Raw genomic sequence first — 20,895 nt, 5'->3', positions numbered from 1 at the left:
AAAATATACATCAAACACACAAAAGATAAAAAAAAGAACACAAAACAACCCAAAAAAATAATCATCCAAAATTGATCTATACATATTTAAACAACAATTTTCCGCAATTTTTCTCTCGAAACTCTACCATTACTAAGCACTTACTGCAAGGTGTACCATTAAAAACACTCGGAACGGCTTAAAAATGCCCGATAAAGCTATCAGTGTTCCCTTAATATTGTTCCTCATTTACTTTACCCTCGCTGAGATCGATTACCCTAATTTTAGGGGGGCCTTAATATCTTGCGATACGACTAGCCTATTTATTCAGCAGTATCTTTACTGCAGCCCTTGAGACTCGTTTACCTTCCAAGAGTGTTCACGATAGCGTGATTGACCTCACAATAAATGTTCGATTCTTATTTTTTATAAGAAATGTTTCAGATTATACTTTAGGGGGCTTTTTGTCCCTGTTTTAGCAGTTTGTCGTAAGTGGAGCAATTTTTTTTGTAAGTTTAGTGTTTTCCTATATGGAAAAAAGAACTTGAATAAGAAACAAAATGTCTTTGTCTTACTTTTGATGATTAGAGTAACAGCGACACCTTTACATCGCTAAGAAATTAGGATTTTTTTTTATGCCCATTTTTTAATAAAATTTGATGCCGCTACGATCACAAGATGGCGAACTCCAATAGTGATTGAACTTAGTATCGCAACACCAAAACATTTTTTCGTCCTTTTTGGGGATAACTTAAGGTAAATAATGTTTGCATTAAAAAAAGAACAATACTAAGTTTCTTAAGGATAGAACAACATTAATAAGGGTTAAGCATTGATCTCCTGAATTGATAGTCTCTTGATTGGAACTCGTTTGGCGCTCAGCCAGGTGTACGGCTTAATTGAATACTTCTACTGCTTCATTTGTTTCTTAATCTTTGATAAGACTTTGAGTAACGTCATGGATAATTTCTTTCTCTTTTAAATTATGTTTTTGAATAAGTAATTAATAATAGTGCCACATAGTTTAACACGTTGACAGAATCGTATCTTGAGATATATCTTTTCAAAACGACCACTTCAAAAAACGTTTTCAGAATAACTACATACTAATAGTACATTATAAAGGATACGATTGTTTTTATTGTCCTGTGAACATAAAATAATCAAATTACAGTAAATTACACTAACGCGTGACGTCACTTATGTGTAGGTACAAATTTTGCAATGGCGTCCCGTCACAAGTCCACTCTTCCCAACATTAAAGCAGTTCATCCTTATCAATTGTTGTTGTGTAGATAAAGGCAAAAATTCTTTACTAATATTTTGTGTATCATCTCTCTCACGAAAGAAAGCTACTGTTATTTCACAAAACATTATCAATGTGAAATGTAAGAACAATGTCAGCTTAACTTTATCTCCCATTCGTCTAAAATAACCAGAAATGTCAAACACGTAGCCCCAACATCGTTCAACGCAATCTCCCAAAAAAGGACAAAAAACCCAGCGAAATTCCCCCAACATTTTCACTACCTGAACAATCCATCTGTAACAGTGTCTGTGCATAAAAACCGTTCATGTCAGCCATTACAGACACAAAGACATTAATGACCATGGCACATAGACAAGCGGAGGAAAGTGGCCATGGAAGATAGGAAAGTAGATGGAAGTGGTACTTGGTCTATAGTCATATGAGTCACTGGTAGTGGCTGATAACTATCGCTGAACGGATTCATAATGGTGTAAGAACGGTTTCCTGAAGCATTATATAGCGGGATCCCCCGACAAGTTTTGGACTAAAATGGACTTCTTACTTATGAGTTAAGACAGCAGCGGGGTCGTTAATATACCTTAGCGTTTTAAAACTAACAGGAGTTCTCTTCTAATACTAATTCTAAGAAACATTTTTTACCGTCATTTCCACATGTCAAAACCGTCTCAAAAGAAGAACGTGAGTAAATGTTGGTGTTGCACTTCCATCGGCTTGTTATTCCATGTTAATGACAGTCAACAGTCAGACATACACTAATGAGGGCTGTTAGCGCCGACAAAAACTTGCCATCGTCACAATGGTTATATGGCTATACCTATATTTACGGATATGGGGTAAAATGGCTATGGTAGCTCCTCAAAATTGACTGCTATTAGCGGCTATTTGTGACGTTCTGAATTTAAATCTTACGTTTTTTGACTTTCTTTTGTTTTGGGTAATGGTTGTTGCTTCTCTGATATTGTTTTTTTTTTTGTATAGTTGAAGATCATCAGTTTTTTAGTTGTTATGTCCGTTGGACATAAGTTTCAATGTTCTTAAATAACTAAAAATCTTTGCATATTAATGAGACGCAAGAAGTTTTCAGTCCTGTAGAGACATATCTAGACAATAAATGAAATATTTTAACATCTTCATAGCTTTGAACCTATACATATTTTACTATCTATAAAATATATTATTTCATTTAAACCCACAAACGTATACATGACAGTATAACACACTATTCCTTCACAGCACAAAAGAGTTTCATCACAATGTCTCGCTAAACATTCTTTCACTTTTGTCGCGTACCATCGCGCGGCAAAGTGTGTCACTAATGAGACGCCATCAGTCATTAGACCGGCGCTAGTGATGGAGCGCGCGACTGTACGTAAGTAGGTGCTTTGTTGGTGTCTGTATTGAAATGTCAGATGGGAACCTTTTTGATGTCTTTTTACTATATTCTATACTTGTATGGTTGTTGAATGTATGGGTGTCGACTTTTTATTATAGCAAAAATGAAATTTAGTCCATAACTCGGTAATTGGTATGTATTCCTTCATACAGTACGCATAACCTACTCCCATTGTATTTATAGAAAACAAGGAAATAGGGAAAAGATTTAGTTTTACAAAAAAAAACAATTATTATTATATGATAACAAAACATAGCACTTCACAAAAAGGGAATATCAGTTGCCAAAGATATAAAATTAATTATAACTAATGCAAGCAAGTGCTACGAAGTCAAACGTCGCGAGCAAGCTACAAGACAAATCCTGTATAATCTGCTACGCTGCGAGCTACGCTACAAGCTACGGTACATGCTACGCTATAAGCTACGCCGGCTGCTATTGGCATTTGTTGGCAAGGAAGCATCGAACCGAAAGCTCTAGCCATGACAAGTAACGCCTAGGGCTTGTAGTTAAATTAACTATTCTGTTAAACTGAACTGTATATTCAGTTCAGTTTAAACAGGCGAAGTCATTTGCATGCTCCATACTTTTTTTTAATCAATTTACTGATGTGCGAGGATGAGGTTTTTCTTTTTATATAAACACCTAGCAATCTACTTAATATTGATTCTAATCCACATATGACAACTAAATAGACATCTTTACTGAAAAATGCTGAATGATCTTAGTAACTGCATCTTCGGATGCTTTTATATAACTGAATTGAATTACTAATAGCTTCAAGCTTTTTTTAATGCTAAGAAATAAATTCATATTTGACATTCGAATTTTATCAAGAAAAAAACAAAACAGATTCTTAAAAAAGAACTGGTCTTCCTTGTTCTGCAAAGCACAGCCCTAGTCCACCATGCATATAAAATAATCTGAGCATCCTGTAGCGCTTTAGTTCTAGCTGAAACATTTGCAGACGTTGCAGGGCTCAGGACGTCATGCTCGACGCTAGCAGCAAGTTTAAGACAAAAAGCTAAGGAGCCAGTCCAGTTACACGGTAACTTGTAGTATGATTTGTAGCCCACTGTTGGAGTGGGTTGGATATTTCTTGGTCAGAAATGTATGAAGAAATTTGCGAAATTAAGGTTCAATGGAAAATGTCTGATTGGGTGCAGTTATGTATTCTGCAATCTGGATTTTGGGTATGTGAGTGAATGAAAATAATTAGTTCTACAGATAAATGTCCAAAAAATATTGAAGAGTTTCTTAAATCACGTTAAAATTCCATACAATTATCAGTACATTTTTTCCGAGAAATCACGTAATTACCCACTTCCACATCCATACGTTGCACCATCTTTGATAATATATTCTTAATAAAATTAAGAAAGACAGAAATACGTGCCTTTTTTGTCCTCATGACGCATTACATTGCTTTATCGATTCATAGATTATATTTTATTTGATTGCATAACTAATTTTATATTACGCAGTGACATGCTATGCTACCAACTTATAATCTTATGAGAATCATCCTCGAAATTTTAATAGCAGAAGAGAAAACAACGGTACGAAAATTCAAAACAAAAGTCCCATTAAACACCTAAAAAAATCCTTCCGAAAAATTAAAACAATAATTTGTAAATAGATAAAAATTTCCGCGAACGACCCAAAAAGGGTTGACCCCAATTTAAGGGGTGTCCCAAGATAACCTGTTTGATAACATTAATCAAGAAGGTACCTATATAACTATACATTTTTGGGGTTGACATCAATTTTCCGGTCAATGCCCCTGAAATTTCAGTTTCCTTGGTAATTTTTCACTTCAATTGTTAAGTTATAAACGCTATTGAATTTCTCGTACTTATCGAGATTGGTGTTGGGTAATCTTTTGATGACCAACACTTCATATACGACACCATTTTATTTTACCATGGTAGCAATAGCTGCCCTGTGATTGGGAGAAACCTCTTTTCGTAAAGAGTTTTGTCTATGTAATATATAGAAATCCAAATTTTGAAATCAATATAATTTCATAATTTTGGTCATTAAATTTGGTTTGAAAACGAATGCTGTTTGAAGTGCTCCGAATGCAAAAAATAATATATTTTTAAGTATTTTTATGGTATGGTTGGATATTTTATTTTACTAGTGGTCGCCCAGTGGTCGAAATTCGACCATATAATAAATTTAAATTGTAAGTGACTTAATATACTCTATTAAAATATAATATTCAAACATTTTTTATAATGTTTAAACTTTAAATAACTTTAAAAGTTTAAGTTAAACATTCAATAAAACTACAGGAAACAAACTTTTCAACTATGTCTATAATAGACAAAAGAAACAATTTGACCACAGACTCCACAGAGTATGTATGCGTGTGTCAAATGCATGCTGGTTAGTATAATGTTTTATTAACTGATTTAATGTAGTTTTTATGCATTATTATTAAAATCTTTTTTTATATTAAATAAGGCAAATAAAACTTTTGTTTGAGTACTCTATGACTATGCACAAAATGAAAATCAAAAGAAACCATTTGACCACAGAGTATGTATAGGCAAATATATATATTTTTGATATGTCAATGTCACTACTCTATGTCTATGGACAAAATGAAATATAAAAGAAACATGTGTGTGTGAAATGCATGGTAGTGTGTGTAATGTTTTATTTATTGATTTAATGTACTTTAGAAGCATTATTATTGAAAAATATTAGCGTTCTGCACATCTCCTGCACATAAACTATAAGTGTGCCAAATTTTATGCTCCTGCGTCCGCGCAATTTTTGTAAAAAGGGGTCCAAAGTTTTGGCATCACGTATTAATATATAGATGTACACTTTTAATGCTCTACTATTTTAAACGCCGACGCAAAACAGGGGTGACACACGTTCGACCTCTCAGTTTGTCTGCTTTTTCTACATTACTGCAATTAAATATGACGTATATTCAAATGAAGTATACGAACACTAAATAAACATAACTTTCCTATTCTGATATCCAAAAATATCCGTTAAATATTTTGCTAAAAAACCGGTAGTACAAAGCAAACTGTTTGTCCAAATCTTAACCTTCAATTAATACTTAAAACGACCGCATATTTAAACTTACTCATGCTTGAACTCATTTACAAACACTAGGGGACACATCTCAAAAGGACCCCAATTTAGTTCACTTTCCGTTACGCCATAAAAACTCTTTTGTTGTTCAATACACATTTGAATTTCAAAAAGCTATAGTTCTCATGTAAGTACTTGTAACAGTTAGGGATAAGGGTGTTAAGATACTGGTTTTATTTTTGTACAGTGATGTTAAGTTTGACTTGAATTTGATACAGACATCATTCACACCCTTAAAAATATTTAAAATAAGTTTTAATTTTATACGAAGAAACTAAAAATTTGACAATTGTGCAAGTGAAGAATTTACGTTTCATTTTTATAAAAATGAAGGAGTACAAATTGTTTTTTGTCTTTTTGTAAGAAGAATCAAATGATTTTGAGTAATGGGCTGTTATTTAGGTCTATTAAAAAATAAACAATAATTTCAATTTAACACAAATATTTGGACTGTTATCGGCATGAATATTCGAAATATCATTAAATCTCGAATATATTGAGCAGTAGCACACCGGTCTTACCTACTCTTTCATTCAAATGAGTGATCTGTTAAATCTCCGGCAGTACAGCGCTTCCCAACATTCGCTCCAACATTAAACATGAACGAGTGAATGAATGAATGGGCCGAGAGATTGAGTGTTTAAGTAGTTTAAATTTATTTGAGTGGGTTTTACAAAATGGAGTGTTGCATTTTTCAGTGCATTGAGATGAAACGATTTTAAAATGAGATTTAAGATTTAAGGTAGAGCATTTTCGCTTCATCTGAGATTTGATTTTGTTTGAGTAGAGAAAACGATTAAATTTTCCGTATATATTTCTACAAGGTGTGTTTTGGTCGACTTCCAGTTTCACTGAATTTATCTTGATGTCGTATTTTACTTGGAACGTCTACTATGTTTTTCTCTGGATAACACAGTTCAGTAGTGGTTAGTTTTGATAACTGCAAGAAAAAATTAGGTTAAATGCACTGAACTATTATAATGAGTTTGTACACTACTTTAATGTGTATCAATTTATAATTCAACGATAAAATGAACATGTTTGATTTTAATTTGACGATGCCTTTGTTTAAACAATCTCGTTTATCGTGTTAAGCGGTAAAGTCATTTGGGCTTAAAAGTAGACTTTGAATAGCGTCTGTTTGCATTGGGGTTTGTCAATTTTGTTTGTATAATATTGTGTAGTTGGAAACCTTAAAGTGCTTCAATTGCGAATGGTTACTATGGGAATGCCTCTTGCTTCCCTTAAATCACTGACAATGAGTCGTTTGAACGTATTTTTTTTATTAAAACCGAATGAAATGATTATGTTGAGAAAAAAAAATCATCATCTTCTGAATAAGTTACATTAGAACAGCACCAAAAGTTCAATAATTTTCCTAAGAACAATTTCCTCCTTTAAAAAACAAAAAATGCCAAATCATTAAAATGTTTCTTAAAAAAATAAGTAGTACACCCAACGGTAATAAAACAATATATTTTTATTTAAATCTTAAAAGTTTGAGAGCCACTGCCCCCTGAGGTGAGCCGAACTAATTCTGAATATCAAAGAGGTGTCGGCTCTTACGTATACTCATTGGTAGTTAGTCTTGCGCCGCGTCTCCCATAAATAACATCTTTATGCGTGTGCGTCCGTTTGCTAGTTTTGTGTTGTGATTGTGAACATTCGTATTGGTTTGGTGTTCATACTTTTTAGTGGATTTCAATTTTGACGGTTGGTTGGTTATTTTTTTTTTTTATATAAAAAGTATATGGTAAACTTCTAAGTTAGGATGTGTTCTCACAAAACAGTACAGACTGTTTGACAATGAGATCGAAAGTGAACACAAAATTAATTTAAAATATCTGATTCGTTACAAATTAACCTAAATTATTAACGACTTAATGACTGATTTAGTTTTGCATGTATTTCAATACGCACAAACAGCTGGGGGATATTACTGTGGCCGTAGAAAAAAGATGCCGCTATAAGCCGTGTTACACTTACACAAATTAAATAATATAACTTTAAGATGTGTTGTGCTAAGATAAACTTTATATATGGTCTTTGAACAAAAACGGACTTAAACCCATGATAACTGACATTCACTAATACAAATCCGTAGGAAAAATCTAGTATTAAATAACTTTATGCCTAACTTTTAAGTAGGATTTATCATCATCATCATCAAATAGCCCACTACTGGTCATTGGGGTGCATTTGTTTATGCCATTTTCCTCCGTGCTTTCCCCCTCGTACCTATTCTTTTCCTGGTATCTTTCCAAGTCTTCCATGGCCTACCGGGATTTCACCGTCGACATCTTTTCCACCATTCAGTAATAAATTTACGCCATCTACGTCATCGATATAGAATTGCATAGCCCTAAATAGATTCAAAACTTAACTTTCAGTTTACCAAGCTTGACTTCCCGTTATTATTAGAATCTTATGATTCAACTAAACTAAATTATTACGACGCGGTCGTCATTAAGCCATCAATCAGCATGTAACCATAACGAGAATAGTTAATAGTGCGTCAAACTTATGATTAACTATTCGCTTTGATATCTCATGTTTACAAATAAATAACGTGGTTAAAAGTTGAACTGGACTGGAAATATTACGGATGACCAACGGTCGCTTAAATTTTGCAATGGGAATGGAAAAGGGCATTGAAACATAACATCAGTATTTTGTCTTAAAATTATATACGCCGAGAAAGAGGGTAAAAAGAAGGGATCTTTATCTAAGAATTTCCAATAGAAATATTAAGTTGGAATAATAGTAAAAGCATCTAAATTAAAGAATAACAATAGCTGTGCAGCTCAAGATAAAAGACAAGTAGGTATATGTTTTTATCCTAAAATTGAATAACCAGTCAAGAGCGATTCGGATTCGTGACACTGAGGCTTTCCTAGTGGTTTCCTACAAATATTCTGAAAAATAAATTTGAGAGGGTACCCACAGATAACATTTCTAAGCCCAACAAGTTTGTCCGCGGAACAACTGTTGCTTGTCCTCGTTCTTCATAAATGTATCAGCTATAAAAAGCAGTGGTTTGTGAGATACAGCCTGGTGAGAGACGGACGGACGGTCAGAAATTCAGACCCAAAGACGTTGGGTATCGGAAATTTGTATAACGTGCACTACAAAGTGCTTATAATTTTTATTTTGTGAAAGTGTAATTCACAGACTACTATCCATTGTTTACAAACCGTAAAAGATTCATTTAAAACGTCACGCTTTATAAATTCAATAAATTAATGTTTAGCAACTGCGTGCTTCCTGCGTCACCATTGATTCCCTTCATCAAAGAGGTTCCATTTCCTGAACCTATTCGGGGCAACTTTGTTTTCTTTACGTTAGCAACGAAAACATTATTTTATGGGACATTTTAAAGTGAAATAGAAAACATATATTTTCAGTACATTTTTACGCAAGCCGTTAATGTGTGTATAAATAGTTTTATAGGTGTATCGTTAAAACTGGTCGACAATGATTAAATGTTTTTATTTCTGCTTTTTTTGTGGGCGTCGTTTTTCTTTTTATGTTAGTTGTTGTTGTTTTATAGGTATTAGGTTTAGTGTCGGGTTAGTAGGCAGTGTTACAAAATGTTACAGTTTCGGATGATGTGTTTATTTTTTTCGTCTGCCAGACCGTAATTAGTCAGACAAGATGGCTAAGAGAAAGTTTATTTTAAGTCTTCAATCTAGTTACCTAATATCTGCTCTTATAAATAAAAAATAAGTATTCTCTCGAACTCATTATCTAGCCATTTTAATCTACAAACGATCATTCATCTAAAAATATTTCTCAAAATACAAATTAGGAAAGTCAATCTACCAATTAAGTCGGTAATACGAACCAAAACGAATTGAGTGTTGAAAAATTATGTCGAAAGCAACTCGTTTAGCTAACGACAACCTGTCAACGTTATTTTGACACGACTCCAAAAAGACGTCTAAAAGCAACGGCTAATTGCATTGGCTTCCCTATTCCCTAACCAGTTTAAAATGACACCTCAACTCCGTCAACTAATACCTATTATTTATTTTCCAGAGTTCTAACTGCGGCGGCGGCTGCGCAAAGGCAAATTAAACTGTGAAAAAGATCAGACGGGCACGATGGCGGCGGAGATTGCGCGCCAAACCCCGCGTCACCAACAGCGCCATCTGTCAACGGCCGGCAGTAACCACTTCCGCAGTTTGAATCATTCGGACCGTTCGAAATAGTCATTTGTGATTTAACTGTGACAGTGCCCAGTGTGGTGTCGTAATGTGATATAATAGTAATTGTGAGTGTTTGTGTTGTGTTTGTGTGTTACGATGTCTGAGGAGAGGTCGCGGCGGCTGTCGCAGATCTTCGACCCGCTGGCCCGGTTCACGGACCACAGCGGGGCTGGCCATTCCGCCAGTACCCCGAACAGTCCCAGGCTGTTGCCGAGGAGGTCGCGGGATCCGCCGCCTCCGCCACCTAGGTAAGGAAACAAATGTCACCTCTTTTCTTTCCAAGTCTGTCCGACGAAAGTTTAATTTCTTCAAAGTCTAACTTCAAAGGTCGCGCTATTCATCCGATGTTCAGATCAAAAGTCGATAACTCGCTACCGGTAGTCGTTAATGTCATTATAGTTCCAATCTTCGACAATACAGACGTAGTATTATATAGTTTAAACCTACCAGATGGTCAGTCTTAAGGCTTACATAACCAACTACAGTCTCACTACACCGAGACCTACAACGGATACCTAATTGACACCAGACGCCAGGTGTTATCCAATTTTACACTTTGACTAATTGAGTTAAAGTAACTATTCCTTTGGCGTTGATATATTACGAACTCTTATAGACTACGGATACTGTTCTTCGTCATATTTTTTCATTTATTCAGCTGTTTCGTTGGAATAAGAAAGATTTATCATCTTTCGTTTCAGTCGATTAATTTTTTCGCTGTTTGAATTACTGATTTGATGTTGGTAAACAAATATGTATTTTAATGCCATAAACATTTGATATAGTTTAGCTTAACTCAAGATTGGAGTTGTTTAAAGGAGATTTAAACCGACGCGACGGTAGCAATAATTAAACGGAGAACAAAAAAAAATCAACTCTTACTTTTAATTATGCTGTTTTTTTCTACTTTTTCGGGTAAAATTAGGCAGGTATTTAAAGGTTAGCCAAATTAAAGATTATCAACATCTATACTAGAAATTACAATAACAAAACAGTACAATCAGTGAGTAAACCAATGAAATTCATCAGTGGAACCGATCTCATCAGCTAATCCTCATTTCAGACCACAAACGTATCAATCAATATCAATAAAACCCCATTTGTTAGTATTAAAGCTAATATAAATTATCCACTGGCATAATACGTATTATGCCAATGGATAAGTATTTATTATGTAGGTATAAAATTATATTATTGTCCGATAAAATTAATAGGTATTTATGATGAAGTCTTTTATTTTTAGATGAAAACGTAAATTGACGTAATACTGGTGTATACGTTTATTTTTAAATCAGTTATACTCGCAATGTTACTGTAATTTGAAATATCATGTTATTTTTCGATAATCCTGAAGGTTATTACTAGATACTTGCATTTTTAAAATCTTTATTCACATTTTGATAAAGTTGCCCGTCTTCTAAACTCTCTTTTCTCTTTCTAGCAACATGGCTATGGAATACGGATAGTTATTTGAGTATTTGCAAAATAATAAAACGTTGTTTTATTTTTGTGAAGTTTATCATGAAAACAGCGAATTAAGAAAAAAACATCGAATTTAAATTTTAGAAAATAATGCTTGTATTCATAATCTTTGCAATCACATGTAGTCGACTGGTAGGGAATGCCTCAATATCAAAAAGTTTATATTTCAAATAGGCATCTTTGCCCTTTCCATGCGATTTAAAACGTTTAATTATTGACTCTAGTTGCAAGGTTCCAAAACGCACGGTGCCTCAGGTGCTAAGATCGTCATTTTACGCTAAACTATAAATAATATATCTCCTCCCCAGGCCCATCGCTCACTCATCCCGCCTGGACCCCTTGGAGTATGAGCTGGCGGCCGAGGTGGGCTCCATCAACTGGCAGGAGCGCTGCCTGGAGCTGCAGCTCGAGCTGCACCGCAGCCGGCATCAGGCTACCAGAGTACGCGACATGCTCAGAGATAAGGTAAGGAAGCTGTGCGAGTTTTATTTGTAAAATTTTCTTTTGTTATAACTAATTTATTGTAATGCCTTGCCTAAGCCTTGCCATACATGGATTTTGATGCACTAGATGCAGGTTCAATACAAAAGCAAGCAAAATCATCGATGTGATTTTTAAATGTTTATTTAAATTTTTATTTTTTAAGGCACCAGAGGGTGTCTTAAAAAATATATTATACATTTATAAATGGGGAAGGAAAACATCGTGAGGAAAACTGGATTCAAAATATTACAATCTGAAATCTGATTTAAACCTTCCGTAGGTATATAGGAAGAGACCTGTGCCCAGTTGAAATTTATATAGATCTATTCTGTTCTAATATTTTTATTTGAGACTCGAATTTATTACTTGGAATTAAATCCATTCAAAGAGGCAAAATGATATCAAAGTTCAACATTTTGCATAATTATAATTAAGAAATTGTTTATTATGAATTTCGACTTAATTACGGTATATATTATCCGTAAAAGCAAAAAATATGGGTCGACGCGTATTTTACTTCATCTCCTAAAATAAATAAACATTAAAGTTATTTGAAATAATAAGCTTATATACAAACAGTACAAATATACATACTAATAATACATATATAATAACAATATACTCTATCATTATTATAATACAAAATCAATACTATAATAACATTCCATTAAATCCTATATCCATAATAGCACACTCAAATTAGTCTCAAATTAGTGCTGCCTACTTTACATCGTTACATTGTCATTATGCCGAGCATAATTAATATCGATATAACGAGAAGATATCGATAACTAGTGCTGTAGTGACGTCGACTCGTGTCGCTATTCGTCACTATTAGGCGGTACATGAATGTCTATTAGTTTGATGATGTATAGGAACATTAATCTGTTGATAAAGGCCTGGATAGATGTTTGCTGAAGATAATTGTAGTGCATAGTGTGTAGTTTACCTGAAATAATCTTAAAATAGTTTTTTATTCAATAAATGTAATTTATTTTTATATAAAGGTAATTTAATAAAAAATACTACAATTTCCGTCTCAAGGTTTTTTTTTTCAAAATTCGACAAAAATGTAATCCAACAATCTGTAATAGTTTTGTTTTGTCCAAGGCTTCCTTTCAAATATTACCAAGCTAAAAAAACAGTAATAAAATAACTGTCAAATCAACATTTATAACAATTATAATCAACTTTATATATTACTAGCTGTTGCCTGTGACTTCGTCCGCATGATTAGAAGATATAAGTTATGATTTATAACTGCCCTGTTTTTTCCACATTTTCCATTGTATCTTCGCTCCTATTAGTCGCAGTGGTATGGTATATAGCGTAAAACCTTCCTCGATGAATGGTCTATTAAATACAATTTGGACCAGAAGTTCCTGAGATTAGCGCGTTCAAACAAACAAACTCTTCCGCTTTATATATTAGTATAGATTTAGTTTATTTCAATTGATTTACAAAAAAAAACTGTCCAGTTTTGAATTTAGAGCAAAAAGTCTATGTATCTACTACTATTAAAAAAAACACCATTGCAACACTCGGCCTATCAAGGAAGCGACCCCAACGCCATCTGTTCTTTATAGTCGGCGAATTTAATTTCGTAGGACGTTAGTCATGTTCCAAGTTTTTGTGCCTGCTGAATATCTCGGGCAAAGAGTTTATGATAGATGGCTGATACATTTTTCATTGGCTGGGTTTGCGGGATCCACAGTTTTTGACCTCAAGGCGAAATGTGTTTTTTGGTTGTAGGTACAGGTTGAAAACTATTGAGTGTTTTTTTTTTCAATTTGCAACATGTTTGAGAATGCTTTTCATGATTCTAACAACAAACTCTTTCATTTTCTTTCAAAAAAGATTCCCAAATTTTGGAACTTAGTCCTTCAGATTCAGAATCACACATACTTTTCTCCTACGTAAAGTGGTAGAAAATCTTAGTGTATGTTACAAATATTTTTCTTAAACCAAATTATTTACGGTCAGTGTATACCGCTTAGTTCCTCTTAAATTCTGTCCAAATTCTTCAAGCTCACTCACTACAGTACATTACATACGCGTGCATCCCCTCAGTAATACACTAGCACATACACCGGCCCACTGACTTGTGAACAGTTCTTCATACGTCACTGGTCATGCCATGAAATGCCATAAAATCACTCGCCTATAACGCCCGATAGGAGGAACAAGGGGGATTTACACCGACGTGTTCGGTACATATTGGTGGAAAGCCTAAGGGCTAGTTCATACATTTTGGAGGACGGCGTTTTGGGTAGTATTAAGTTAAATACGGTGAGGTGATTCGGTTGGGTGGTTAGATTTTAGTCTACTAATATGTGTGCTAAAATAAACTATTTTCACAAACAAAAGTTTTGTATTAATGAGTCGATAAAGTGTTTTGGAAGATTTTTTATTAATATCTTTTTCCAGGTTTAAGAATTAAAGGTTATAGTTGTTTTTATGAAAGTTTAATATTTACAGCAATTGTAATATCTCACCTATCTACTACCTCTATCTACTTATCGTCAATTTAATTAATCGTTTTAAATAACTTATTACCGCTACTCAAAATAAATTAGGGACAGAAGAGCAAAAATAATATCTGACAAATGAACGAACTCCTATTGTTCGGTATCTGTACAAGCCCCTACAAATGTTGTGCACTGCGCCATTTATGAAATCACTAAGCCTGGATAAAAAGCTTCGATACCCTGGATTTTTGTCATAACTCCCGGGTAAATTAGTTTTTACCGAGAATTCGGTGGTAAAATAACGTATAGAAGCTGCAGCGAGCTTTGTGTGTGTGGGATTTAAATTACCGCTTGTTTTCCGTCGGCGAATTTAAATAAAATAGAAAATATTTTTGTGTTGTATTTTTGATGCCATGTTTGATATTTGATCCGAGGATTTATAGCTGTACGAAAAATCTAAAATACAAAATAATAGCAATACAATTTCAGGTTTTCCTAATTAACACAGTTTCTTCCGGAAGAAGTTACTTTAAAACAATTGAACAGAATTGTATCTAACGACTCGACTATAGCATGACACAAACAATTTGAATTTAGCATCCCCGGAACAATCCAAACAATTATTTGCAACGAAATGACAATCGAGCAATTCAAATTTGTTGGGCAACTTGTAAACTTATGGACCTGAAACTCGAAAGTTTTAATTAAGTGAACGAAATTTCAGTAAACGTCGTTTGAGCCAATTTGTGAAGTTTTAACGACTGTCAACAACTGAACGGCGCGGGACCGATTTAAGTCGACGCTGATCGATTTCGAAGTGGCAACATCGGAAAAATGGAGCGCGCTCCTGTGACGTAACACGAAATAGGTTTCCATTAAAAAGGTCGGACATCTTAAATCGATGTTGGTGGTAATATACAAAAACTGTTTGCTGCGGCAAATATTAAAGAAAATGAAGAATATTTAAACGAGGATATCACTAAACTGCACAAGAAACCCGATTCCATAACTTCAAACTGCAAGGAATCACAAACATTTCACAAAACTTCATTCGAACAAAACTTGCTCACAACGCTTTTAGCGCTCGACAAGTTTTCACCTAGCAAAACCTATCCTTCACTTTAAATCTGATATCGGTACAAGATCCCTACATGGTGCATACTTGTCGGCGAAATCCCGGGCGTGTACAGCAAGAAACTGCTATACATCTCGACGGCGCATAGTTTATCGTACAAGCCCACTTAGCGCACCGTTGAGATATTCCCACCATACATTTTTGGACTGACGTTGTTTTATTGTCGGTGTTGAACTAAGTTCTCAGGAAGTGAGAAGTTTTTCTATTTAATCGTAGTTTGTTGGTTGTATTTTCAAAATATTGTTTAGATTTTTGAAACTTTTAGAATATTTCCAGTTATTACCAAAAATGAAGTAAAAGAAAGCAAGAGTTGAATAGGTTTCTTTCCGAGAGTTAGGTTAGGAAACACCTGACCTGTTCAACTGTTGCTTACGAAATTGTAAAGGGATAAAAAATAACCCTTATTTACCCCTTACAATGCTTGGTAATTTACATTAGACTTTACTAATTTATAACTAATTCACATAATTATGAAATAGCAAAATAACCTACGTAAGTTCTCATTCAAGAGACCTACTGTCTCTACACTTCGTCTCTACACAAGGAGAGATTCATGATAACATGTTAGCGCTTTACAGCGCGGTTATTAGTTGTATATGATTATGTTGATCATTAGCTGTACGTGGAACCACTTTAGAGCTAGCTGAAGGCAAGCTTTATGCAGCTGCTGTGTTATAACTCTAGATATTAGTCTACTGAACGTATGCAATTGAAAGAACTCTCGTGTGAGCAGTTTAGGTAGAAACTACAATGTTTTACGAATCGTTGTTCTGCCTACGTACGATATAGGATTTGTTTAGGGATAGAATAGAAAAAAGTCGAGTGAGGCAGTTTGAACTTTTTTGGGTCGTTTTCGTAATTTTATATTATGGTAGGTATGTCATCATATACTTTTGAATTAGACATTTATTTTTATTTCCTAAAGAAAATACTTCTAAACATTGAGTCACAAACAGTTAAGTCACATGGAAGAAGATGATCAAACTCAGATCAAGCTAAAGTGGTCACAAAAATGCTACGTGAGGTTAGAACCTTCGACACTTCGCACACATTAGTGAGAGCTTGAACATTGGTAATTTTGTTAAATGTAAATAATTCTTTCAGATCAATATATTCAGGATTGTACGAGTATATGAACTTACGATTAAGACAAAAGATTTCTAGACTTTCAAATTTAAAATCTACAAAGTACTATCTATTCTAGACATAAATCAAATTCACCTACCCTTTTACTCGCGAACAAAAACACCAATCCAATTATTTTTATTAACATAAACGAAAAGCAGAAAAACCTCGAAAGCCACTTTTGATTTACGAAGGCCGCGTCTAAACGTGATTGCTCTGTGCAAATCTCCACAGAGTAATTCATCACGGTCTCTCTCAGGTCCCGATAAATCAATCGGGTAACTGTTGCCGGCTAAAACAGATATTTTACGTAAAAGACGATGACCATAACCCCGTATTGCTTGTCTCGACTGATATATTGGAGAATGTATTATGAATATGAAATGGATTTTGTTTGAATATGTTTTGAGGAGAATTTGTGTTGTTTTTTTTTTGTGTTACGTAGACAGTTCTTGGTTGGATTGGTACTTTTATGTAATGTTCTTTAATAATAGCTAATTAAGAAACATCTAGTTATAGGATTATAAAACATTTTGTTAGGATAAGCGTTTAAAATTATTGAGACCCGCATTGGACAAACTTTAGTGTGATTCACGAAGGCTTCTCGAGTCTGGGTATCTAAGTACATGTGATTTGAACATTTTTGAACCCCCTCCCCGCGAATTCCATAGTATGGGAGTCGTTTAAAAAATACATGCCCACAAAATACTTTTTAAAGATTTCATTTGCATTTTTCTTTCACTTATTGTTCTGTACTAATAAATCATGTGACTTCTTTAGTTAACTTTATACATTTCTTGAACCTTATATTGCATAGACGTAAGACGAGAGTTAGTGCTACTATACATTTTAGTAAGTAGTCTTTTACAACCAGCAAGCAACAAAACATACAAGGACACTTCCACTCTCGCAACCTTAGACCTAGCCTCTACGAATACCAGGGTAGCATATTCAAGCAGAGTCCTAATGGCTGTGCTGTAGGCACAGAACTCCGGTGTTCACTCAAAACGTGGCTCGGCACGGCTATCAAATCTCCTCCAATATACCGAAGATACTGCAAATGGAATAGATATCGTACCAATAGCATTTCAGAGGTGTGGTGACCATGTTTGTGTTTTGTTTAGGATTATTCCTGTATGCGTGCGTTCTGTTCATGCATTAACAAAAAAAATAAAACGATGTCAGAGAAGTTGTGTATTTAACCTCGGGACTATAATTCGGACAAAATAAGTAGGTATGTTGGAGAAAACTTAAACGATTGCACATGGTAAAGGCCCTCGAACATAAAATAATATCGCAAAAATAATTTGATATTCAGTTTTAAGGTATATTTTTTGTACTTATCTACTCTACGAGTACATATATGCCGCCTATAACCAACCGTTGTGCGAAGACTGGCTTTCCTCAAACCCTCCAAAATCATGGTCCCCCTACGAACTGAGTGTCGCTACTGTATTGCACAGGCACGTCGCACGTCTGGACCGATATTATTGTTACACTACCGAAGAAGATAATTTTGTCTCTCTTGAAAGTTTTAGCACCGTCCAAATGATGTGGGGTGTAATCCTAAATGTGGTATTGGCGCCGCTCATATTTTATGTGAAGATATTCTTTGTCTGATTTTTATTTTTGGACGTTTATTACTGTCTGTCTGTCTGATGGTGTTTTGTTCAAAAAGTTTTGAAGTGATATGACTCGTTGTAAGACGGGGTAGGTGTGATGACGAATCGAGGTGTTATCTTTTCGTAGTCTTAATAAACAGTGTAAAGTATTTTTTTTGTTAATACAGAATTTTCCAATTTGCTAGTCTCATTCAAAATAGCGTCCTGCAGATATTTTTGGAGCAACTTTAAGTAATTTTTTTATGAGCTGATTACTCACATCTCTCTGCTGAGTCACTTTATTTTGTCTACTAATTACTCTTTTAATGCTGAATTTTGTTATCTGACATACTCAAACATTATTTTTCTGTAATGAATATTTTCCTGAAAAATATACAATACAATTACAGCGTAGAACTTAAAAGCGTTTTCTTATTGTAGAGAAAGACCATTCATCAAAACAATAATGACTTTCACTTCCAATAAATAGTCAGTTGGCCTTAAATCAAATCGGTAATCCAAAATATGCAATCCAAAGATTTATTTAAAATACATTTTCTGTATTTCTGAACAGACAACTGAAGCTTCAGAGGCACTTAGTTTTATAGTCACGTGCCTCCGCATTCAACGACTCGTTTACTAGTGCACAGAACAATAACTGCGCCATCTTAGTTTTATATGAGATTCAATATTGAACTACTTAGAATGTGTTTTCATTTGTTAGTTTGCAGAGATAATGATTCGCTTATTGTTATATTACTAGTTGTTGGCCGCTTTGCTTGTCTGTAGGTTGTAGCTGCGAAAACATTACTTACTTTGTTAGATAAAAATAGACTATGGCCACCTAAATTGGTCTAGCCGTTTATACTCGTATAGATTCATTAGAACTTAATTTAATTCAATACTTTTTTTCTAATCTAGACGTTTTTACAATGACGGCACATTGCTTTTTTTATCACTTTTTGATTGATTCAAGAACGAGGTATCAAGCTGAAATTTATATCAAATACTTAGGTGTAGTGTCTTTTATTGTCTCATGAATAAAATCTATAAGACTTCACCATGGAGGTTTGAAAAGGGAGAAACAAAAACAACGGCAGATATAAGCCAGTATTTTATACAGCTTTTTTTCCGCAGCGTACCGTTTCGGATATTTATTTAAGACAATTAAAGAACTAAAATATTTAATGAATTCACTAGAAATGCAGAGAAAATACTCCAAAGTTAAATCCTTGCATTCTCTTGTGCATTTAATACTAAAATATTCGAAGTATGGTTGTAAGTAAATACGAAGGGACGTCTTTAAGTTACGAGAGGTTGCGGGTTATTCTTTATTTATTTTATTTAGATTTTTAACTTAATTGATATGTTTGATGCTAATGATAAAAGTGTGTATATTTGTATAATTTTAATTATACGTTAAAGTAGATATATTTATGAGTTTTAATAGAAATATAAGGCTTTGTGTTTCAGTCAGTATTGAAAATATAATCTAAATGAAAGTGAAACAATTTCAAACACATCTTTAAAATTCTTATCGAAATTGATGAAATGGTTCTTCGAGTGACCATATTTCCTAATATAATACCTCATTCGAAATTTTGCTAAAACTAGTCTATTACTATTTCAAGATGAGCTGTATATTGTGAAATTGACACCTAATTGTTTTTTTAAAAGCGTTTATCGCTTATTCCTACAACTTGTACCAATATTATGACTGCAGTCTGTTCCCGTGACCGCAGGGCATGTAAATTTATTCGCCGACCGTGCTCTGTTAATTACACTATGTATTTTTTTAAGCTTAGCCGTATACCACGTCACTTTATTGGACATATTAGGCTCCGGGCTTCGGATAATATGGATTGGGGGTATTATTTTCTATCAAAATGGAGGTATGTATAATTTTGTATATTTAAGGCTTCTATTTTAGTTCTAAATAAAGTGATGTGATCTGAGATAAGACAATTATTTATTTATTTTGTGAAAACAATATTTTTAGTTGGTGAAGGTATGCAAAGGAATATTATGTCCTTAATTTTAATTGAACATCGTATATTCACTTGATAAAAAAACCCACGAGAAATTTCTTATTTTTACTTGTAATGTCAAAGTTACACTACTTTTAACATTTCTAATTATTAAAAAAAGCCTTGATATAACGATATAAAAAAACAATATGACATACGAGAGGCGAAAAATTTAAAAAAATCTTGTAAATACAAAATAAAAAAAAACAATATGACATACATCAAACAAAATTCATAAATATAGAAACCTTTTTGTTAAAAGGTACAAGTATCACACTTGTACCTTTTTTCCATAAAATTGTATCCCACATACGAGACACGGAATATTTCAAACGTAATTTCCAAATTTTGTGCTAACCTCTTTTACATTTTACCACAAAGCTTCTTTCCCCGCTACCGCTTATGCCTTTCACGCTGCCTACAGGCGCAGAGTGTTCGGCTGACCGCAGGGCATGCAAATTTATACCCTGAACGCGCATGCTCTCTTAATTACTACGGCTAATGCTTTTTCGATTACCGCCCTCTTAATTGGAGCATCGGTGTTTTAGGACATATAGCTGTAAGTACGTTTGGACTCCTAAGAGGTGATTAGCGATATGGGTTACTG

General features: G+C 34.0%; 1 protein-coding gene across 1 annotated transcript in view; it reads left to right on the top strand.

The window, feature by feature from the left end:
• LOC113496087 (pleckstrin homology domain-containing family H member 1-like) overlaps positions 1-20,895 on the top strand; it is a gene marked incomplete at its 3' end in the record, with an annotated part of 255,189 nt that overhangs the window by 79,075 nt on the left and 155,219 nt on the right. Inside the window, 2 exon segments of the mRNA XM_026875201.1 lie at positions 9,798-10,215; positions 11,758-11,914. Of these exon segments, the coding sequence (XP_026731002.1) occupies positions 10,064-10,215; positions 11,758-11,914 (309 nt within the window).

This window comes from Trichoplusia ni, chromosome 7 (genome assembly GCF_003590095.1).
Source record: "Trichoplusia ni isolate ovarian cell line Hi5 chromosome 7, tn1, whole genome shotgun sequence".
Classification (NCBI taxonomy): Eukaryota; Metazoa; Arthropoda; class Insecta; order Lepidoptera; family Noctuidae; genus Trichoplusia; species Trichoplusia ni.
This window is presented reverse-complemented; position numbering and strand designations above follow the sequence as displayed.